Genomic DNA, 21962 nt, shown 5'->3' with positions numbered 1-21962 from the left:
TCAGATATATATATATATATATATATATATATATATATATATATAATTCATGGTAGTTGAGTCGCAAAGTTAATTCTTGATTTTATTTAATATTTTATAATCTTATAAATAAATAAGGTATCATAATAATAATAAATATACATATCAAAACTTCAATCTAAAATATATAAACAGAAAACCTATCAAAATCGCTGGGCTATAAGCCTTTAGTGCGAGATTGAGGTTTCTCACTATTGTTGCTGATCGTCAATGCGTCCTTCTCACATACATCTATTTCCCAACTTCTGCTGCTTTACTCAATCCTGCTCAATGCTCCGGCTTGCATGAGAAAATTGCCCTTGCTTTTCCACACTCAATAATTTCAATCCATACAGCCATGCCATAGATCACGCGACAGGCTTTTACACAGAAACTTCGAACCTTTCAGACCATGAAGTCTTCTGGGAATAAAGCGCAAATCAGAAACCAAAGACTTCATGACTGCGCAGATCATCGAGAGTTTCTATGCAGATTCCCTCGAGACCTCAAAATATGACTCCCTCCCTCCACTTGCAGGCCGTGGCCCTGCGAATGGCCACGAGAGCAAGAGGCAAGCCACCGTGCTCATTGGCTGTATTTTTGTGAGTAAAAATACAATAATCATTGTTTTTTAAAATATATTAAAATAATATTTTTTATTTAAAATATATTAAAATAATATTTTTTTATTTTTAAAAAGTTATTGTACCAAAACGATTTTAAATTATAAAAAAATATTACTTTTAAATAAAAAATAAAATAAGTTTTTCTAAAAAAATTAAGAAAACAGGATTTACACCACCTTCGAGACACTTCTGAATTTCAGGATGACTGTTAAGGGAAGCTTCCTGAACCTTGTGCCAGACCAGCTTAGACTGAATAGTGAAGAAAAGCTTGTACTTGTTTAATGAGAATTCCTGACATTTTTAGAGTGTATTTGGTGCCGTAATAGGTAGTTTAAAAAATATTATTTTATAAAAAATATTTTTAATTAAAGTTAATTTAAAAAAATAGATGTTTAATTAAAATTATAGTTAAAATTAAAATTAAAAAAAAATTATTTAATGTGTTTGGTTAAGAATACTTTTGAAATTGAGGTTATAAAATAATTTTTAAAAATATATATTAAAATTGATGGTTTTTAATTTAAATTTTATGAATTTTATTATTGCTATTACATCATGAAATAGATCACACTTAAAAAAATTACTTTAACAAAAAAACTATCTACAATTCCATTACGTACAAAATTTATCCGACAAGAACTACAAAATTAGATAAAATATTATGAAGAATAAAATTAAGATTACAGTACAAGTAAATTTAATTCATCTTAAACTAATTTAAAAAAAATAAAAAAAATTATTATTTACGTTCACGTTAACACAATACAAGTAAAATCAATTAACTATACTGATTTTAAAAAAAATCTATTTAGCAAACAGCAGAGATATACTCTACTGTTCACTGAACACTAACTTCAGTTTGGCCACATAAAAAACAATAATTTGCTGCTTTTCATTTTGCACGTAATGAATTGAGAGATCCATGCATAATAAACAACCTTTTTTTCTTAACCAAATATTTGTTTAGTGTGTTTTTGAAAAAACACAATCTCTACCTCATAGCCAAACGGGCTCCACAAGCTCCCTTAAACCATCAAACGATAAAAATAATTTCTTAATTATTGCATTAAACGCCAAATTCACATGGAGCCTTCTCATATTCATCAACTGTCTGTATCAATAAGTTGTTGAACATTAAGATGTTTGCGGGAATTATGTTTTAAACTGTTTTTTATAAAAAGATATTTATTTTTTTATATTTTTAAATTATTTTAATGTATTAATATTAAAAAAATTATTTTAATAAAATTTTAAATAAAAAATATTTTAAAAACCAACCGGTACATCCTCACACCCCCGTTTCCCCACCTACAGCCTCGAGCTAGTTAGAAGCTGACAACCCCATGACTGAACTTAACTAGTGACGTTAACCCGTAGGGGGGATTGAAACTACAATGAAGCTTGGACCAACTAATAATTTAAAGCCCAGTGAAGCCCACTCGAGTAGGCTTCTCTAGGTCCAAACATAAACCCCGAACAAAGAAAATGAAAAATGCAGGGTTTTGGCACCAGGAGACTTGCTTTCGGCTGTGATGGGAGGTCCAGCTAGCAGCAGCAGCGAAGAGGAAGATGCAAATTGGAAAGCAGCTATCGAATCAATAGCTGCAACTACTACTTTTGCTAACAAGGTTCTTAGCAGTACTTCTAATGGCTCGACGTCCCGTTCAGCACCCACTACAGAAGCTTATGCAGAGAACACCCAGGATTCTCGAAAGCTCAAGCACTACCAAATTAAGGCAACGCTCTCTCTCTTTTTTTTAAATGGTTTATTTGCCCCATTTTTTGCATTTAAATAAAATAAGACTATTTTGATTTGGGTTTCTTGCTTTTCCTTTTCTTTTTTAATTTAAATGAGCAATAGACCTTAATGGCAGGCGCAAAAGTGTTTGGATATCATCTTGGAGAGGACTCTAGAGATGGTTAGAGATCCTATTCCTGTCTCAGATAATGATCGAGATGCAAACGATGTTGGAGTGAGGTTGTTTAAGCATTCTCCTGCTGGAATTGTATTTGACCATTTAGGTGAGTTCTTCTCTTCGTATGTTGTAACTTCTTTTTTCTAGCAATTAGAAATTGAGTGCTTGTTTGATGGAGAAAAATGATGATTGGTCCCTTTTTTGTATAATTATGTATCATTTAACCTATAGCTTTGGTGATGTCAGCCAGATTGGTCAGTGATTGTTTCCTGATTTCTTGAGGTAATTTACGCTGAAAATAGATGGTGGTTATGTTGAATAATCACTGGTTCTTGGTAGTCAGAGCTTGGTTTAGATAATTAGCAAAGTAGCATTGTAGTTGTGCCACAAAACTGTTTTTTCTATGCAAATTTTCATGGACTCATGGCGGTAAGCTTTGTCTTACTCCTGAAAGGATTGGATACCGGAAAGGCCTCCAAAAGGTTCGCTACTATTGATTGGTATTTTCGGTTCTCTGGGTGGGTGCTTTCCTTCCTATAGTTCAAAAGTTGCAGGAGCAATAAAGGAGCTTCCATTAGCATTAGTAGTTGGCACTCATCCCGCTCTTCTGTCCTCGAGGAATGCAGCAAGGTCGATTTCCATCTTTCAGTATGAGTGAAGTTCCTGTTCTGGAATGAATAAATAAAAAAGCCTTTTCAAGCCCTTCAAGATTAGGGTTTTCTCCTTGTGACTTCTTTCTTCTTGACAATAGAGCAGGTGTATCGCTTTGATAGCTTAGCTGCTGTGTCCCTTTTCAACCGTTGTTGAACTCTTTATAGAAGTGAATCTAAATTTGGTGGCAGCCATCATAATTGAATATTTTTTCTAAGAGCTGCTAAACTAGTAGGAGTTTAGCCTGCCGTTATTGAATTTTTTTTGAATGATAGGAGAGATACCATTCTCCATCAGTTCACTTTGTAATGCTTTCTGTATGTGCTCTTACCACATTGTGCATGAGGACTGAAGGCTGTGTGAATGTCACCAGATAAAATTCAAGGACCAAAAAAGAGACCACGAATCCTACCAGGACACGGTATTGATGAAAAATCAAAGAAGGTTTGTTTCTTTCACAATATGCTCTTCCATTGATGATTCCTTGATGTACTCCTCTCTTTTAGCAGTTCTCACCGATGCTAAGATATCCAAATTGCTCTAACAAATATATAGCGTCCTGCAGTTTAGGCATCAAATCCAGTCCATTGCTGTTGATGGGGCAGACATAATTTCTGAAGCAAGGGATGCAGAGCAAAAATCATTAGCTCAATTAGAAGCTAAAGAAGCAAAAGCAAAAGCCAAAGCCAAAAAGGAGGAAGAAAGAGTTGTAGAATTGAAACGGATCAGGGGGGAGAGATGGCTACCTTCTATTGCTAGGGAACTGCAGGTAATGTTTCAAAGGTTGAAATACTCAGTTTCTCGCTACTGATTTGTGTTCTTTCATAGTTTTGCTTCCTCTTCTTCATTTTTTCCCTGTTAGACATTCTTGTCACATTGATTGATTTCATGTTTCCTACCATTTCTATTCACACGACAGAAATGATTTGTAATCTTTATATTCGTGATAGTTATTTGATCAAGCTGACCAATTTGCTGCCTGGATCTCTTTTTGCAGTTAAATAAAACTTCTAGACAAGTAATCTAGACATATTCAAATGACGTTTGATGTGCTGTGTTCGGCCTTGTTACTTGAACATTGCAAAGGAGTATTTGTGGCAATTTCTACTAGCAGCCCGCAGCTCCTTCTATGGACAGTGATTCCATCACGTATGGGCAACTGTTGAGTGTCAAACTTTATGCTGGTTATTGGTCCATCAGCATGTAATGTTTGTTTGATGTGTTTTTGTGTCTTGTCTTAGGATTGCACTGTATTGCCTGCGCTTCGTGCTTGTGATTAGTACCAATGCCATCCATACTTCTAGGAACAGATTTAGATGCCAATGCAATGTGTTCATCGGAATTCTCTAATTCTGTGTAAGGAAAAAACAATGAAACATAACTAAACCAAAAATGTAGTCTTTCAGAGTTTTCCTTTTCAGGTTCCAAGCAAAAAGATGAAAACCATAATCAAGGTTTGGGCAATCAATGAACTGGAGTCATCAACATGAACTAATGCGAATAACTATAATCTAATATCTCAAATAAACGGAACAATTCGACTTTTGGTTATTGAAGTCCCCTGTTTGAGATGATAAAATGTCCTGACATGCTAGGGATGCTGGAGCCGTTCGGGTTTCTGTGAGAACAAAAACACTTTGAAATGTCACTTGTTTGTATAGGGTGACTATTGTCTGGTTAGTTAGAGAATAACAGGTTTTCAAAACCCGAAGCTTATATAACTGCTTCATCAATTATCTAGTTAAAACATGGAGTGTAGAATCATCACTAGGAAAGTGCGTGCGTTACGCTGCATGTTTGTATTATTATTATTATTATTATTGTAAAAATAATATTTAAGTGTTGCAATTATATTTAAAAAAAATTATACAACTTGGGTTATAACATTCACATGTCAAATCAGCTGTTTTATTTTAATTTAATGATAAAAAATGTGAAACAATAGTAATAGGAAAAAAAAATAATCTCAATAACTTGAAAAATAGACCTTTTTTCAAGAGGAAAAAAATGACATAGTTTAATTTTTAGTCAATTAAATATAAAAGGATAAACTTAAATTAAAAAAAATATAGTTGGAGTTAACTTAAGTTGGTACAATAAACATGTAAGGGTCAAGCTTAATTCGCCAATTCTATATTTCAAGTCATGAAATTAAGATAACCTAATAAAAAAATTATAAATTCAATTATTTTAAATAAAAATTAATGTTAAACGATAAAATTAAAAAAAAATGAGCTAAAAAAAGAGGTTAACCTCCATTAACTTTCAAACTTGTGATCTAGGTCATTAGATCGGATGAAAAAACCTTGAAGCTCAATCTCAAATATATTAAATGTTGAAAGATAAAATCAGAAGAAAAAATCAATTACATAAAAGGATCTAAAACAAAAAAAATAAAAAAAATAAGGATAAAAATAAAAATAAAAGATAATTAGAGGGTAATTATAATTTTTTGATTGGAGGGTGAAATTGAAAAGAAAATAACTTTGATAAAAGGACAAAAAATCAAAAAAACAAGGACCAAATCGAAAAACATAATATACCATAAATTTAGATTGGATGATAAAATTGAAAACCAATAAATCATTTACAAAAGAGCCAATAAAAATAAAAAATAAAAAAATAAAAACTAAATTTACAATACTCAAAATAAAAAGGGCTAAGCTGAAATTTTCAGGAGAAAGAAAATAAAAGAGGAAAAAAACTACCGCTAACACATATGAAAATAATATTTAATCTAAGTGAAAGATTCATGAAAGTTGTGTATTTTATTATATGTTAAAAAGTAAAAAAACATATATACTCATATGTTATGTTAGTTTTATAAATTTTTACTTGGATGCTAATTTAGTTATTTTATTCGGCTTGAAAATCATGAAAGATACTCCTTTAGTAATTAAGGAGTTAATTTTTTTGGGAATAGCAAAATAATAATTACATTCTCAAAATGAATAGTAATCCGAATCTATTTTACCTGGCCCTTTATTATTATTTTTTTTTTATGGAAGCTTGGTTCCTAGAATTTTGTTGGTTTCTATTTTTATATTTCATCTTGCTGTTCTTTGTTTTTGGCTATAAAATTATGCTCTTAACGTACATGGAAGTTGAATGTGGTACTTGTTTGAAGCAAGAGTTAAGAAGTTACCATATCAATCAACTTACGTATATGAATGTTGTTTTTTGTTTCAGTGGCTAGTAGGTGATCAAACTCTCACTAGTTTTCATTTTGGTTTCAGATTCAAAGACCCATAATATATATATAACATGAGGATTATGCATGTGCATTGATGAGACAAGAAAAAAATTTAAAAAATAAATTAAAACAAGTGTTGCTCAGGGTAAAGCTTGATTAACACGTGAAATTGGTGACTTAAATACAAGATATATTAAAATTACATGTTCATCATGCGTTTTGAATCATGAAATTGAGATAATTTGATAAAAAAAATTAATAATAAATAAAATTAAAATTAAAAAAATTAAAAGATAAATATAAATTAAAATATGTAATAACGCAACATAGATCATTTATTTAGTTGTGTTTAATAAATTTATTTATTAAAATCAATTTTTAATAGAAATTAACAAACACATAAAATTTATTGAGTAAAATAAAAGGAAAAAAAATACCATATAAGGTTTCACATATTAAAAGTACCAAAGAAAAATAAACATTTTTAATTTATAAAAATAAATTTAATTTGTATTTTATATATACACACACACACACAAATAAATCATATTAACCTCATGAAAAGCTAAAGACACCCAATATTAATATAGGTGTATTAATTAAAAAACAAACTTAAAAGATATTTAAATAAAATATTAATTAAAAAATATTAAAAAAATACAAAAAAAAAAAACCACAAGCGTGTAAGCCTTGAAGATTAGGCTCACACACCTTGACCTTCTAGTTTTTATTTATTTTTTTAAAGAAAAAAACAATAATATGTTTTTGAAAAAAAATTATAAATAGACGACACGTCATTTACTGTGGACGATGTGTGTTTGCCAATCAAGAATCCAGCTATTATAGTAATGGCAGAAAAATTATTTGGTAGTGTGGTTGCAGTTGCTTTTTAAAATAATTTTTACTGGCAAATGTATTAAAATATTATTTTTTTTATTTTTTAAAAAATATTTTTAACATTAGCATATCAAAATAATCTAAAAATATAAAAAAATATTAATTTAAAATTTAAAATAAAAAAATTTAATTTTTTTCAAAAACACTTTTAAAATGTAAAAATAAATAGAACCTTTAACTATAAAACACCTTAGGAACAACCTTAAAATACTAAAAATCTAACCCATCAATCTAATAAACCCATAAAACAATACAAATAATTAAATTAAACTAGAAATAATATTGCATCATTCACCTAGATTCGTTTCTTTAGAATATTTTAAGGTACAAAACAACTATTTGAAGACTCCCCTCATCTAGTGAAATTTATTGACATCAATTTTAACATGTTCAGTCATTGTAATTATAACCAACAAATAGTTTTTTTCTCTTTGCTAAAATCTAGCCATTTCTTTTTCTCTCTCCTCCAAAAAAATAACTAGAAAATAAAAAATTAAATTTCAATACTAAAATATATTTTTTAAAATTAAAAAGATTGATCACCATATAATAAAAAACTAAAAAACTAAAATATATTTCATAAATAAATTTGAAAGCACCATCAAGGATTAGTTTTAGGATTATGAATCAATAACGTGTTTTGAATGTAAATGAAATTCAAGGAACGTTTACAGCATGCCTGACTTTTCTCTGTCCATATTACTCCATGATTGATTAAATTAACACATTAGTTTTACTGAAAAATGAGGTCTCCAATGGAATATAGGGCAAGGGAAGGGAATCCAAAAGCTCATATCAACCACGTCAACAATGTCCGCCTAGGCTATTCAATTCGCCCTTCTCTTTTCATGAAGTCAAAACATGCTCGAACGTACACTTTTGGAAAGAATTGTCACAGCCATGCCTCATTTGATTAATTATACATTGTTAATATTAGTATTAATATTACTAATTATTATTATTATAACAAATATTATTATTATTATTATTATTATCATCACCACCAATATTAATATTATCACCACCGATATTAATATTATCTTTATTATTATTATTATTATTAACACAACTATTATAAACCTTACTATTATCATCACAATTATTAATATTATCACTATTGTAATTATTACTATTTATTATTATTATTATTATTATTATTATTATTTATTAACGAGGATATTTGAGTTAACTTATACACATCTCAACTAATTTTACGAGCATAGAAGTTAACGATCATATAAGTCTCTAGTAGCCCAATTTTACGAGCATAGAAGTTAACGATCATATAAGTCTCTAGTAGCTCTAAGATTTGTAAAACTTAAACTGATGGTTTCTAGAGAGCAAATTTAAAATCTGACCAATTAAGTTATACTATTCAAGGTTTTTAATTTATTAACATGGATGTTCACCAACAACCCAACTTGTACGTATCTTTATTAATCCCTCGTGCCATATAGTAGTAGTATCATCATCATTATTATTATTAATATCATTATTGTTGTTGTTGTTGTTGAAACAAATAAAACTATTAATTTTATCTAAAGGACAAAAATGAAAACCATAAAATTTTTAACAAAAAAACCAGGAAAGAAATTTAAAAATCAAAAGAAAATGAATCAAATTTAAAATATTATACATGAAATATTAAAATTGAATAATTAAATTAAAAAAAAATCAAAACCAAAATAATTGAATCTGAAAAACTTACAAAATAAGGATAGAAATCCAGTTGGAAAAAATTAAAAGCCCACCAGTTTACACTCATCATCTAAAAATGAAGAGAACACGATGAAAAATCAAATGAGAAGTTGGCAACATATTTTTCTTCATTGGAAGGCACTGCACATGCCATCTTCAAAGTTTTGATGTTTGTAGTGCATACCTCAATAACTTTTTCAAATAAAATAATATAAATTTAATATTAAATAATATATTTACCTTGTTAAAACTGACATTTACAAAAATTAAAAAAGAAATAAAAAAGATTTTGCCTTCCGTGTTTTGTCATAATACCTGGACTTGCGATCGAACTAAATCCAAGCTTACGTGATAGCAAACAGCTACGAAAGCTATTTCATCCAGTCAACACCTTAAAGATGAGAATCCCACCATGCCGAAACGCGACAAAGCAATTTACATCAAAGAAAAATGATACGATCCACGGGTTCGCATCAGAAAAACTTTGAAGCTATCCATAAACGGGCGGTTGTTGCTAAGGGTATTTTGACATCGACGGAAAAACTTAAAGACTACCTTTGTCCAAGAGAAACCACCACTTTTTTATACAACCAAGAGTCCAAAAAGCTGACATTTTGTCATTAGTTCCACAGAGCCCTGTGTTCGATTACTTCTCTCGAGCAATGTCAAAATTTCAGTAATTTGTAATGGCCCGCTGAGGATGATTTAGCACAAAATGTATTGTTTACATGTCATTACCGCTCGAATAATGTAGGGAAGGCGGTGAACAAAGATGAACCAACTCATCTACTGAAGCTTCTTTATCCCAGGAAATGATGGGAGAATTGCAATCAATGCATCACCATATCCAACAGGTTCTGTCAAGTTAAACAGATTGAATGAGTACAACCTTTTTTTTCCTTTTCTGTTTGTGAGTGAGTATAAAATACAAATGACGAAAGAAACTTGGCAAAAACGCCGGTGTTGAAAAACATTTATGGAAGGAGAACTTACCACCATCCTCTCGCAGTATTCTGATGACTTCTCCAGATATATCAGTCTGAAAAGGGAAAAAAAAAGACAGAGAACAAAATAAAGGACAAAAAGGGAAAAAAAAAAGACAGAGAACAAAATAAAGGACAATAAGGGAAAAAAAAAACAGCCCGGTCAGGTGAACTACCAGGAAACAGTCATGGCTTAAGTTCCCTACAGAACTCGCCAGAGGTCAAAAGTCACTTGAATTAAGGTTCAACCTCAAGCAATGTGACCTGGTCACAGTTCACAAGAACTGGCCAGCTTATTTTGTGAACTGGCAATCATCATTGAGAATAATATATAGTATACAATCTAAAGCACCAAACTGAGTTTAAAAGCTTGGAGGGTGAGCCCACTGCCATCATCCCACTGCCACTTTTATTGATATATTGTCAAAACTAGCATTAAATAACAACGCTGTAGCACTTGGGATGAATTTAGTATGTTCTATTTGAAAAATATATACATTTAATTATATGATTGGTCATATTTCCACAACACAAAAAGAACCCGTGTACTTGAGATGAACACAATTTCTTACATAAAAAATGATGAACTTAAAAGCCCCCTGGATCTTTGGCATTATAATTTAGATTACAGTGCCCGTTCAAAATTAAAAACTCATAATAACTTTCATATTTTGTTCTTTTTCTCGACAATGTAAATCAGTATTTTCAAATTAAAATTGATAAGAAAGATTGATACTGATGCAAGTAGCATAAAAATTAACATAGCAAGAAAAATAAGCATGGGGTAGCGGGGGATGCACCCTTTGCCTTTCACATTCAGCCTGCACTAGCAAATGAAATATTCAAATCAATTTAAGAACCAAACCTCAATTGGGAGTTCACCACCAAGCTGTTCGATGAAGCATAGCACTTGACCCTCCTTTACTATTTGCTTCTGTTTCAGCAGAGGAAAATTATTAGTATTCATTGCGCACTGCAAGTAGAAAGGTTATAGAAAAGGAATGGGCGGTGTAGAGTTGACTTTGAAAGCACACCAACAGAAAGATACTGACCCATAACCAAGGCAAAAGATTTTAAACCCTAAAACACCACTCCCGAAGACACCCTTAAACAGAAAAGTGTTTTACGTTTTCCAGAGAGTTACTGTTGCATGTAGTTAAACTCTTGCTGTTAAAAAAAAGATAAAAAAATAAAAAACCTCTCTCTTTAATATTCAGTTGCCAATAAGGAGATAAGAAAACGACATGAGAAGTATAAAAAAAATAAAAATAAAAACCCTGACATTCAGAATTAAAACAAAGGGTAGTGTTGAAAAATTTTGATTAGCACAAATAACACTTTTAGCATGAGTTATTTTTCTTTTTCCTTTTTTTTCTTCCCTGAAACTTTGCAAAGGCACAAAAAGAGTCAATGACCAGTACAATTCTAAAACCTGTATATCTAATGTGAGTTACGAAAACCAAATTTGAAATGAAGCTAGTTTATTTCTGCTCAAATTTCAATCCTATGTTCATCAACTCCAAAGAAACAAGACAATTAAACTTTTAATGTTAAAGGATTACCAGTTATTCCTAGGAACAATTTACAAGAGAACTAAAATTAGTAAGTAATGAGCAATTTATTCAATGCCCGTTGTTAAAAAAATCAAATTTATCTGTTTCCATGTTTTAGCCCAAGCATAATTACATTGCAAGCAGATAATATGCTTATTCTAAATGCTATGAAAAAACAGAAAGAAAAAAAGGGAATTTTCTTTATGATTCCAAGCCAACCATGTACACAGATATAAATGCAGTCAGCCATTTGACTGTTCTCTATCCTAAATTGTACATAATACAGTATTTACAACAAGACCTCATGAACTTGTACCTCTTTACATGGTGGGGGCGCACGCTTTCCCTTTATAGTTCGAGATCTCCGGAAAAACCCCACCTGCACCATTTATGACATAAGTTCCTTTGCTTAAAGAAAGTTTTGAAGCATTACAATTTAGGTTCTCACCCTTGGAGACTGCAGTATCATTAAGCCTTCATCAGCAGCTCTATCAAGAAATGATATAATCCCCCCTGAAGAAGGCTCTTGTTTGGAGATAGCTAAAGATGTAGAAACGGACCCATTGAGATCAGACGCACCAGTAGTTGTTTTCATAGTGACAGCAAGAGAAGCAGGAGGAGGAGGAGCAGGCAGGGGTTGATGTGTATCTTTATTTTTTTCTGTTAAATCCCTCCTCACATATAGCCGAAACCCACCGAGCTAACAATCAGTGGGGAAACAGGAAAAAGAGGTGGAAGGAACACCATCAGATTTTAAAATAGATATGAAGTTTTATCCTCTTTAGCTAGAGAATAAGGCAAAAGAAATCCAAATTACTGTCAAGTGGTGAAAAATGGATATATAACAGTTCATAATTTACTTACTTTCAATTCTAACTCTGCTATTGAGGTTGTATTGCATATTTCAGTGACCAGGGATTCAATCTGCAGATGAAATTTAACAGATAAGTGTTTCAATCAAAAAAGAAACTTCCAACTTGGGCATATTGATCCTCAGCTCAGATGCCCTGGGCATATTGACCCACATCGCAGACACTTCCTCAAACACTCCAAGCAAATAAACACATTGTCTAAATCCGGTCTATCATCAGACAAAATAGGAAGCCCCATCTGCAAATTGCAGATCAGACACCAAAATACCCTCCAAAGCCATTAGCAAAACTTTTATCAAACCCCACCCCACCCCTCTATAGATTATCCAACTATGAAAATTTACCACCGAAGTCAATCAAAAAGAAAACAAAGAATCATCTTGAAAGACACCTTCAGAACCATAACATCAAGTAACCTTCTTTCAAACAAAAGCTTAGGTCTGGTTGTGGTGTGTGCATTTAAAATTCAAATGGTCATGAAGAAAGCTAACAAGTAGTTAATGCGTTAACATACAGCCGACAAAACTGATGAAATAAAACCAGTAAGAAAAAGTCATTAATCCTGACAAAGCAATGTCTTCACCACTTAACTGGATTTGAAGAGACCAGCTTGCTTCTCAATTTTGCCTTGTTTAACAAATTAATAAGTTGAGACACAAATAAAGCAACTTTTGAGTGGCTTGCTTGCCTCATCCACAGGCTCAATAGTAAACCACTAAAAATGGGGAAAAGGTATAGAAGAACTTGTTTGATTGCATAACACTAATCCACAATGCCTGAATATTCCAACTTGACAGCATTAGGCAACATGAATTTTTTTTCCTTCCATTCTTTGTATGAATAAACATAAGTAAGATATTAGGTTGCAAATTGCAGCAATTATCTGGCGTGCATTTGATTATACAAAATCTCTTTGCAAAAGTTAAAATAACAATGAACCATCTATTTGGTGCATCCATGTGTGCTATTTATAAGCACTTGATAAAAGGGAGAAGAAGAAAAAAACTTTGGAAAAGTCTACATAAAAAGAAAATTATATAAAACAACCTTATAAACTGACTAGGCAAGTGATGTATGGTGCTATCTTTTTCCATACAGGTATGATATGACATCATTACATTAAACAATGTATCTATCAGTAAGATTTTACAGTACACATTATTTTTATTTATTTATTGCAATTTTTGTGTTTTTCATCAATGCCATTTGAAGCACAAAATTGCTCTACCACGTCCAATTCAAAAGGAACAGGGATGATTAACCATGCAAGCACTATGCTCAGAACAAACACATTGAAAGAAATACAAACATCCTATTGTAGCTGAGTGTGAGTGTATGACTTACAAACTTATGAATATCTGTTATAAGCAATAACTACTCAACTTAACAGGAGAAAAAGATACATTAGCTAAATTTCATGCAACACCAAGAAGAGGTACTCACCTCAGATGAATTTGGAATAAGTTGGCTTGCCAAACCTAATGATTTGATCTCTTTAGTAGTCACTACCAAAAAATAAAATAAAAAAACCCGGAATATAATGAGTGGCTGAAAAATATAACATTTTCAATCAATCATCAAAAAAATAAAGGAGATTTCTAACTATTTTCAATTGCTCAAGAAATCAGGATTTCTATAGACTGGAAAGAGTAACTCAACAATACTAAAATAACATGCTCAAGAGGATGTACCAGGGCATTCCAAATTTGATTAAACTTACTCTAGGGAATGAAGGCAAGTTATATCATTTCTCAAGAATAAAATATATAATCCTATGCTCTGGCTCGGAAGATCAAGTGTAGCTTGAAAATTTTTATGGAAGACATTTCACCAACCACCTTATAAATTATATGGTCAGCTTGAGTGAATTTTGGCATAGAAAACTGTTTTCTAAGAAATTGAGCAAACTTTGCACAAATACCGTAGAAAAATATGGAGATTTTCAATAGAACTTTTATCACTAAAACTTGAAAGCCTATTAACCTAAACAAGAGTGTATCTTTGACAGATATCGCAATAAAAACACTCACACTCAGTTTCCAAAGCTGAACCACGACAGCTGAATGCTTCTCTTGATTTATGTGAGATAGCCACACCTGCATGTTGCAGTCGTCCCCTACCCTTCCACGCTCTTAAACCACTTTGTTTCTGTAGATTACCAACTGTTGCTCTACCAAAATCCAGCTTTGAGAGCTTCATATTTGAAGCTCCTAAGCTACCTGTGCAAATCAAAAGTGACAAAAGAAGGTCAAAATATTTTTCCAGCACACCTCAGAATAACATCAAAAGAACAAAATCATGTCACCATCGTAAGTATGAATTCTATGCTAGGCCCACAATCATTTAATTCTTATCCATCCTTTACTGAGGCAACAAATGAGATAAAAATTTACTTTCATTCTTGTTTGACAATATGGCACACAAACATATACGATCCATTATAGAGTCACTATAAGAAAAAAATATGTTTACAGAATCAGATACAGCGCATTTTTCATGTTATTTATCCTGCCCTTGGGATACCAAGCCCGAAGCTTTAAAGATGTTCATGTGTTTCTCCCATTTGCGGCATGCTTGAAATTTGGCACTAGAAAGAGCGGGAGTGCACTTAAATCGATACCAATTAAGTGATAAAGTAGAAATAACTCTATCTACAAGTTAAATCACCGTCTGCAATATGAAATAATCAAAATAACATTCAAATGTACCAATATTTGTTAAAATGAAATTAATATTTCGAGTTGGATGCCTACACAAGAAAGATTCACACAAATCATCAAAATTTTCGAGGTTTCGTTCTGATTTTATCATGAAAGAACTTGAAAAGAAGAAAAAGGTTCAAACTTGTATTAATCCCAACACCTCACAATAAAAATGTTAGCCCATGAGAATATCAAAGTATAGAGGGATAACAACTCATAACAACAAGCACTGAATAACTAAACCGCCCCATAACGAAAAGCAATCTCAGCAAAACACGCATTACAATAACTTCAAAAGTATTCATATTTATAAAAGAAAAAAAAAAGAAAAAAAATCATAATTTTCTATGTAAATATAGGAAGAGACGGGGAGGAGGTACTTACAAGAAGCCATTGAAAGATGAAAGGTTTGAAGAAAGGGGAGGAGAGTAAAGTAATGGCAGTGAATGAAGAGTCCAAAACCGAGCAAAACCCAATTCCAATCTATTCTTAAATATTTTCGGAAAAGAAACACAGATTGTGTGTGGTGTGATATGTGATGTGTGATGCAGTCGTCTTCTGCTGCTGTGTCTCTTTGTGCGTGTGTGTCAGGCAGGTTACTAGTCCTGCGGCTGCTGAGTCATCCAATAAATTTTATGACAGGTGGAAATGAAACTGAGAGTGAACAAGACAGCTGTAAAATATTATTGGATGAACTGTGCCTCCATTTTTCTTTCTTTCTTTTTTCTCTTTTTGAAAAATCAGCCATTTTTTCACATTAATAAGTCAGTGTTTTGCTGCACAAATTATACAGCGAAACTACAACTTTGTCTTGGTTGGCAAAATCAGTTGATTTTAGTTTAGAAGTAGAGAAGTATTTTTCATGAGATTTGTTAGTCATTATAAAAAAAAAAGTTAAATTATCTTTTTTGTATTTTTATTGTGTAATTAATTAATTAATTAATCATTCTTAACAGAAAAAAATAATAAATCTTGGTAAAGAATATTTTCAGTTTTTGAGTTAATTTTAAAACAATACAATCTTATAATTTAAAAAGCTTTGCCTTGGTTTTAGATATTCATTGATGTTATATATTTGGTTATTGAATAATTATTAAGTGTTAATAGAACTAGCAAAGTAATTTCATTTAAAAAATAAAAAAGGCTGAATTGTTATTAAGTGTTAATAGAATTAGCAAAGTAATTTCATTTAAAAAATAAAAAAGGCCAGAAGCATATAAGCATATACGGTAATTTTAGACAACATATGCAGGTGTCGTCCGATGAATGAAACCTTGCTTCTAGAATAACAATTGAAGCGTCTTTGTGTACCCTTTACATAAAAGTGGAGCATGTGGAGTAATAGTGGCTGGTTTGGTGCGTGTGGTTTTTTTTTTTCCTACTTGATTTTTGTTGGTTAAAATAAAATTCAAATCAGCATTTAACTAGAAACTAAATTAAAAAGTTGAGAAGTGGATGTAAATATAAATATCTGATATTGAAAAACATATTATAGACTCAATTGTATTTGTTGTAACCTAATTTTGGTATATTGACTTTTAATTTAATCTTACGGGGCTTAAAATGTAAAATTAAAAGGTCAAAAATTTATTTCAATCAAAAGTGTGATTTGTCAACTTGCGTAAAAATTAGAAACTACAATGTATTTTTTTCATTCTATCCTTATCTTCAAAATAATCTTTATTTTTAAGATAATGATAGTTATCCGCTTTTGAGTTTAATTCTTACTCAAATTCAAACTTCAAATAACAGAATAAGTTTGATTGAAACTATTATGGGATATAAATATTCCTACCGATAGAGGCACGACAACTAGTTATCCAACTCTCCCATCACAAGCACAAGATGATAGATAACACATGCTTTATTGTATTCTTCTTTTCTGTTACTAGCATTTTTTGGCTTTTAGCATGAGTTGGATAACACTCCCTTTTTCCTTTTCTTTTCCTAGTCAGTTATATGATACTAACATAATAGAATATACAGTATATATATCACTCCCTTCTATAAAAGGAACGCAAGAAGTGTGGGAGAAACAAATTCAATACAGGTAAAAAACTTATTCATCTCTTCCATGAGTCGGTTGTTCTTCTTTCCCAGGTTTTGATAATTCTAACATGGTATCAGAGCACGGTTAATTATTTTCTTTCTCCAATCAAACCATGGAAGAACAATCCCCAATTTTACAATCTGCAAACACCCAAAGTCCCAAACTAGTTTCTTCCTATTTCAACTTCACATATTCAAATAATCCATATCGTATGGAAAATGGGGACCACATAGCTTTAATTCTTGTCATTGAGCTGCTCACCATTGAAAATTATATCACCTAGTCACGAGCAATGTGTCGAGCACTTAGGGCGAAGAACAAGCTTGGCTTCATTTCTGGAATCATTGCTAGTCCGACAAGTGAGGAGGATCCTCTATTTGAAATGTGGGAAATGTGCAATGATATGGTGGTTTCTTGGATACAAAATGCAGTCAGTATTGATATCAAACACACTCTGGCTTTCGTGGATGATGCTCAAATGGTATGGATAGAGCTTAAGGATCGTTTCACCCAACAGAATGGTCCTCGCATCTTTCAACTTAGAAGTGATTTGGCTGTTCTTCGACAGGACAGGGACTCTGTGAGTACTTATTTTGGTAATCTTAAAACTCTTTGGGATGAAATGATTATATATAATCCAATGCCATTATGCACATGCGGCCAGTTGAAAATGTTGAATGAGAGGTATCAGAGAGATTATGTTATACAATTTCTTATGGGTTTGAACAATCAATATACTAATGCTAGAGATCAAATCATGCTAATAGAGCCTCTTCCTAGCGTTAACAAGGTTTTCTTAATGATCCAACAACAAGAGCAGCACCACCAACTCGCCAATAACACTCCTTCTTGTGAGTCTATGGCACTGACTAGTAAGTTTTTCCATACTCCTTTTAACACAACTAAGAGAAATTTCACAAACCAGAGGAAAGAAAGGTCTTACTGTCCACATTATCGCACACAAGGTCATACAATCGAAAATTGCTATAAGGCTGGAAATGCTGAGCCTCTAGTATGTTTTCACTGCAATATAAATGGTCACATGGTTGAGAAATGTTACAAGCTTCATGGGTATCCCCCGGGTCATAAGCTTCACAAAGGAAAAATTACAGGTTCCTTTGCTAATTAAGCTGTTTTGTTGACAAGTCCTTATCAGGAGAAGGTAAGTGAGGAGAAAATGGTTTTCACCAAAGAGCAATATCTTCATCTCATGAGCCTTATTCAACCCAAAGATCCTTTAACTATAGCCTCCTCGGCAAGTCAAACTCCACCCAATTCAAAACCAGTATCACACCTTCAAAGATGTCTAGTAAAATTATGCTTTGTACTAATATTCCTGCTACTTTTTTAAAGTCAAATAATATTTCCTGGATTATTGATTTAGGGGCTACGGACCATATGGTATGTAGCCCTTCCCTTTTCACTTCTAATATTGCAGAGGTATCCTATAGGGTAAGTTTACCTAATAAAACTTTTGTATCAGCCACACATCTAGGCAACATTCAACTTACTGATAAGATTGCCCTTAATGGTGTTTTGTGCATTCCTTCCTTTTCTTTTAATTTGATCTTTGTTAAAAGACTTACTGAAAAACTGAATTATTGTTTGGTTTTTATAAATAATACATGTTTTATACAGGACCTTTCAATTTGGACCATAATTGGAATTGCTGAAGTGAGAAGTGGCTTGTATCACCTTCTTTCTAGAGTAGTTTCTCCTTCATCCTTGGCTGACTTTCTATCATGTTTGTCTTTGAATTTCCCTTCAATTGCTATTTCTTTTCAAAGTAATATAGATGTGATTGATCTTTAGCATTGTCGCCTTGGTCATATTTTTGATTCATGAATGAAATTGATAGATGATCCTACTGTAAGAAACAACTTACTCATAAATAAAACTTCTCCTTATTGCATTTGTCCCTTTGCCAAGCAATATAGACTCCTTTTTTCTATTAGTGCACATAAATCTTCTACTATTTTTGAACTAGCACACTGTGATATTTAGGGGCTATGTTCCATTAATGCTTACGATGGTTCAAGGTATTTTTTTGACCTTAGTAGATGATTTGTCTAGAACAACTTGGGTCTATTTACTTCAAACCAAATCTAAAACAAGAAAATGCATTGAATCCTTCTATTACCTTGTAGAAACACAGTTCAATTATAAAATTAAGAACATATGTAATGATAATGGTATTGAGTTTAAGATGACTAACTTTTACAATGAAAAGGAGATTATTCACCAACTTGTGTTGAAACACCCTATTAAATGTAGCTCATGTACTGTTTTTCCAATCTAACCTTCCCTTCTCATTTTGGAATGATTGTATTTTGACTGCGGTCTACCTTATAAATAGAACACCTACCCCTATACTTGCCAATCGAACCCCTTATGAAGTTCTTTTTAATAATAAACCAAATTATTCTCATTTGAAAAATTTTAGGTGTCTTTGTTTTGCCACAACCATTTCATACGGGAGAAGAAAATTTGATCCGAGAGGTAGGAAGTGTATTTTTCTAGGTTACCCCTTTGGAGTCAAGGGATATAAGCTGATGGATTTAAATAGTAGGATCATTTTTCTTTCTAGGGATGTTCTTTTTTATGAAACTAATTTTCCTTTCAAGTCACCCTCTGACACCACTGCAGAACATTCCATTTCCAATCCCACACTAGGACTGTAGAACATTCCTTGTTCAGATCATTCATCTGACTTTCATTGTTTTCCACAGAATAAAGACACCACTTGTACTTCACCAAATACTCTATCTTTTTATAATAGTCCTGCTTCCACTCCTAAGGATTTTGAGCTTGAAAACTCCCATGTCTCTTCTAGTCCTATTGCACATGATACTCCCTCATCTTCCCCTCATATTGCACTTTAAAAAACCACTAGAAACAGGACTGCCCCTAAATACTTACAGGATTTTCACTGTCAGCAAGCTGCACTCACTTTAGATTTTCAATCCACGACACAAGTATCATTCCCTCCTACAAACTGTTCTTTTCCCTTGTCCAATTACCTTTTATATGATTGTTTTTCACCTAAGTTTCAAGTTTTTTCTTCTCAACTTTCTATCATAATCGAGCCAACCTCCTATTCTGTAGTAGTTAAGGATCTAGGTTGGTGTAAGGCAATGGATGCAGAATTGCAAGCTTTGGAAGAGAATCATACTTGGATTCTCACTGATCTACCCTTGGGAAAGACACCGTGGATTGTAAATATATCTACAAAATCAAAAGGAATTGAGATGGTAGTATAGAGAGATTGAAGGCTAGATTGGTTGCTAAGGGGTATACTCAATAAGAAGGCATCGATTATCATGAGACTTTCTCTCCCGTAGCCAAGACGGTCACTGTGCGATGTCTTCTATCAGTTGCTGCTGTTCGTGGTTGGCATTTGCATCAATTCTATGTAAATAATGCTTTTCTACATGGCGACTTAGAAGAAGATATTTACATGAGAAAACCACCAGGGTACAACAAGGGAACAACTGGACAGGTGTGCAAGCTCCTCAAAAGCTTATATGGTTTAAAGCAGGCTAGCAGACAATGGTATGCAAAACTCACCTCGTGCTTGTTGGATTTTGGTTTCTCTCAGTCAAAGGCTGATTACAGCCTGTTCACTATGTCTACTAACACTTCTTTCACTACCCTTCTTGTTTATGTCGATGACATAATCCTTGCCAGTAGCTCTATGGACAACATCAATGCAATCAAGGATTGTTTACATGATAGGTTTAAGATTAAGGACTTAGGTGCCTTGAGATTTTTTCTTGGAATCGAAGTGGCAAGATCACCTATAGGAATACATATCTACTAACGAAAGTATGCTCTTGATATTCTAGCTGATTCAGAGATCCTGGGTTGTACGCCAGTCAAAATTCCTATGGAACAAAATTCCAAGCTATGCAAGGATGAAGGTGATTGTTTGGATGATCCCTTACATATAGAAGAATCATTGGTAGATTGCTTTATCTCACCATCACTAGGCCTGACATTAGTTACCCAGTCCAAGTTCTCAGTTAGTTTATGGATAAACCTTCCAAAACTCACTTGACAGTTGCTCACAAAGTTCTAAGGTACATCAAATCTGCACCTGGATAAGGCTTATTGTTGTCTGCTTCTTCGAACTTAGAATTAATTGCCTATTTTGATTCTGATTGGGCTTCTTGCTCTGATACTCGTCGGTCAGTTACATGATATTGTGTTCTACTTGGCCAGTCTCTCATTTCATAGAAATCAAAGAAACAGAGCATAGTATCTCAGTTTTCTGCAGAGGTAGAATATCATGCCATGGCTGCCACAGTCTCTGAGCTCACTTGGCTTCGTTTTCTACTTACTAATTTGCATATCGAACACTCTCAAGCAGGCACTCTTTACTGTAATAATCAAGCTACAATCCACATTGCTTCAAACCCAGTTTTTCATGAACGTACGAAGCACATTGAGTTGGATTGTTATCTCATCAGAGATAAAAAATTTTAAGGATCCATTATCACGATGCATGTCCTTACTCATCTTCAACGAGCTGACCTTCTTATAAAGGCACTTCCCTCTTCCCTTCTGCGCTCTCACTTATTCAAGATGGGAATTGTCAACCTACATTCTCTATCTTGTGGGGGGTATTACGGGACATAAATATTCCTACCAATGGAGGCACGATGACTAGTCATCCAGCTCTCCCATCACAAGCACAAGATGATAGATAACACATGCTTTATTGTATTCTTCTTTTCTGTTACTAACATTTTTTAGCTTTCAGCATGAGCTGGATAACACTCCCTTTTTCCTTTTCTTTTCCTA

General features: G+C 32.6%; 2 protein-coding genes across 3 annotated transcripts; one reads left to right on the top strand and one right to left on the bottom strand.

The window, feature by feature from the left end:
* Positions 1 to 2006: 2006 nt before the first annotated feature.
* LOC105133394 (uncharacterized) lies at positions 2007 to 4925 on the top strand. 2 transcript variants are annotated; one of them, XM_011037363.1, is made up of 5 exons: positions 2007 to 2380; positions 2519 to 2666; positions 3585 to 3655; positions 3777 to 3980; positions 4633 to 4925. In XM_011037363.1, exons 1-5 carry the CDS (start codon positions 2177 to 2179, stop codon positions 4699 to 4701), a joined length of 696 nt encoding a protein of 231 aa, XP_011035665.1. In that variant the 5' UTR covers positions 2007 to 2176; the 3' UTR covers positions 4702 to 4925. The 2 variants fall into 2 exon arrangements, with proteins under 2 accessions (XP_011035665.1, XP_011035667.1); XM_011037365.1 differs by lacking the exon at positions 4633 to 4925 and adding an exon at positions 4209 to 4608 and having other exon boundaries at positions 2015 to 2380.
* Positions 4926 to 9555: 4630 nt separating this feature from the next.
* Positions 9556 to 15682, bottom strand: LOC105133393 (biotin carboxyl carrier protein of acetyl-CoA carboxylase 1, chloroplastic-like). The gene is made up of 9 exons (XM_011037362.1): positions 15494 to 15682; positions 14438 to 14626; positions 13851 to 13912; positions 12400 to 12459; positions 11984 to 12235; positions 11852 to 11914; positions 10848 to 10916; positions 9993 to 10038; positions 9556 to 9856 (listed from the first exon to the last, which is right to left on the bottom strand). The coding sequence occupies exons 1-9, from the start codon at positions 15501 to 15503 to the stop codon at positions 9786 to 9788; spliced, it is 822 nt and encodes a 273-aa protein (XP_011035664.1). The 5' UTR covers positions 15504 to 15682; the 3' UTR covers positions 9556 to 9785.
* Positions 15683 to 21962: the final 6280 nt, after the last annotated feature.

This window comes from Populus euphratica, unplaced genomic scaffold, assembly GCF_000495115.2.
Source record: "Populus euphratica unplaced genomic scaffold, PopEup_1.0 scaffold33.1, whole genome shotgun sequence".
NCBI lineage: Eukaryota > Viridiplantae > Streptophyta > Magnoliopsida > Malpighiales > Salicaceae > Populus > Populus euphratica.
The sequence above is the reverse complement of the archived record's forward strand: the minus strand, read 5'-3'. Positions and strand labels throughout refer to the sequence as shown.

Bases quoted from the DNA above. Each gene is read 5' to 3' on its own strand.
- LOC105133393 (XM_011037362.1), bottom strand. The intron at 13,913-14,437 runs GTGAGTGTTTTT...ATTTTTTGGTAG, and splicing joins TTCAGCTTTGGAAACTGAGT to TGACTACTAAAGAGATCAAA. The intron at 12,236-12,399 runs GTAAGTAAATTA...ACTGATTGTTAG, and splicing joins TAGCAGAGTTAGAATTGAAA to CTCGGTGGGTTTCGGCTATA.
- LOC105133394 (XM_011037363.1), top strand. From the start codon at position 2,177: ATGGGAGGTCCAGCTAGCAGCAGCAGCGAAGAGGAAGATGCAAATTGG. The intron at 2,381-2,518 runs GCAACGCTCTCT...CCTTAATGGCAG, and splicing joins TCAAGCACTACCAAATTAAG to GCGCAAAAGTGTTTGGATAT. The intron at 2,667-3,584 runs GTGAGTTCTTCT...GAATGTCACCAG, and splicing joins AATTGTATTTGACCATTTAG to ATAAAATTCAAGGACCAAAA.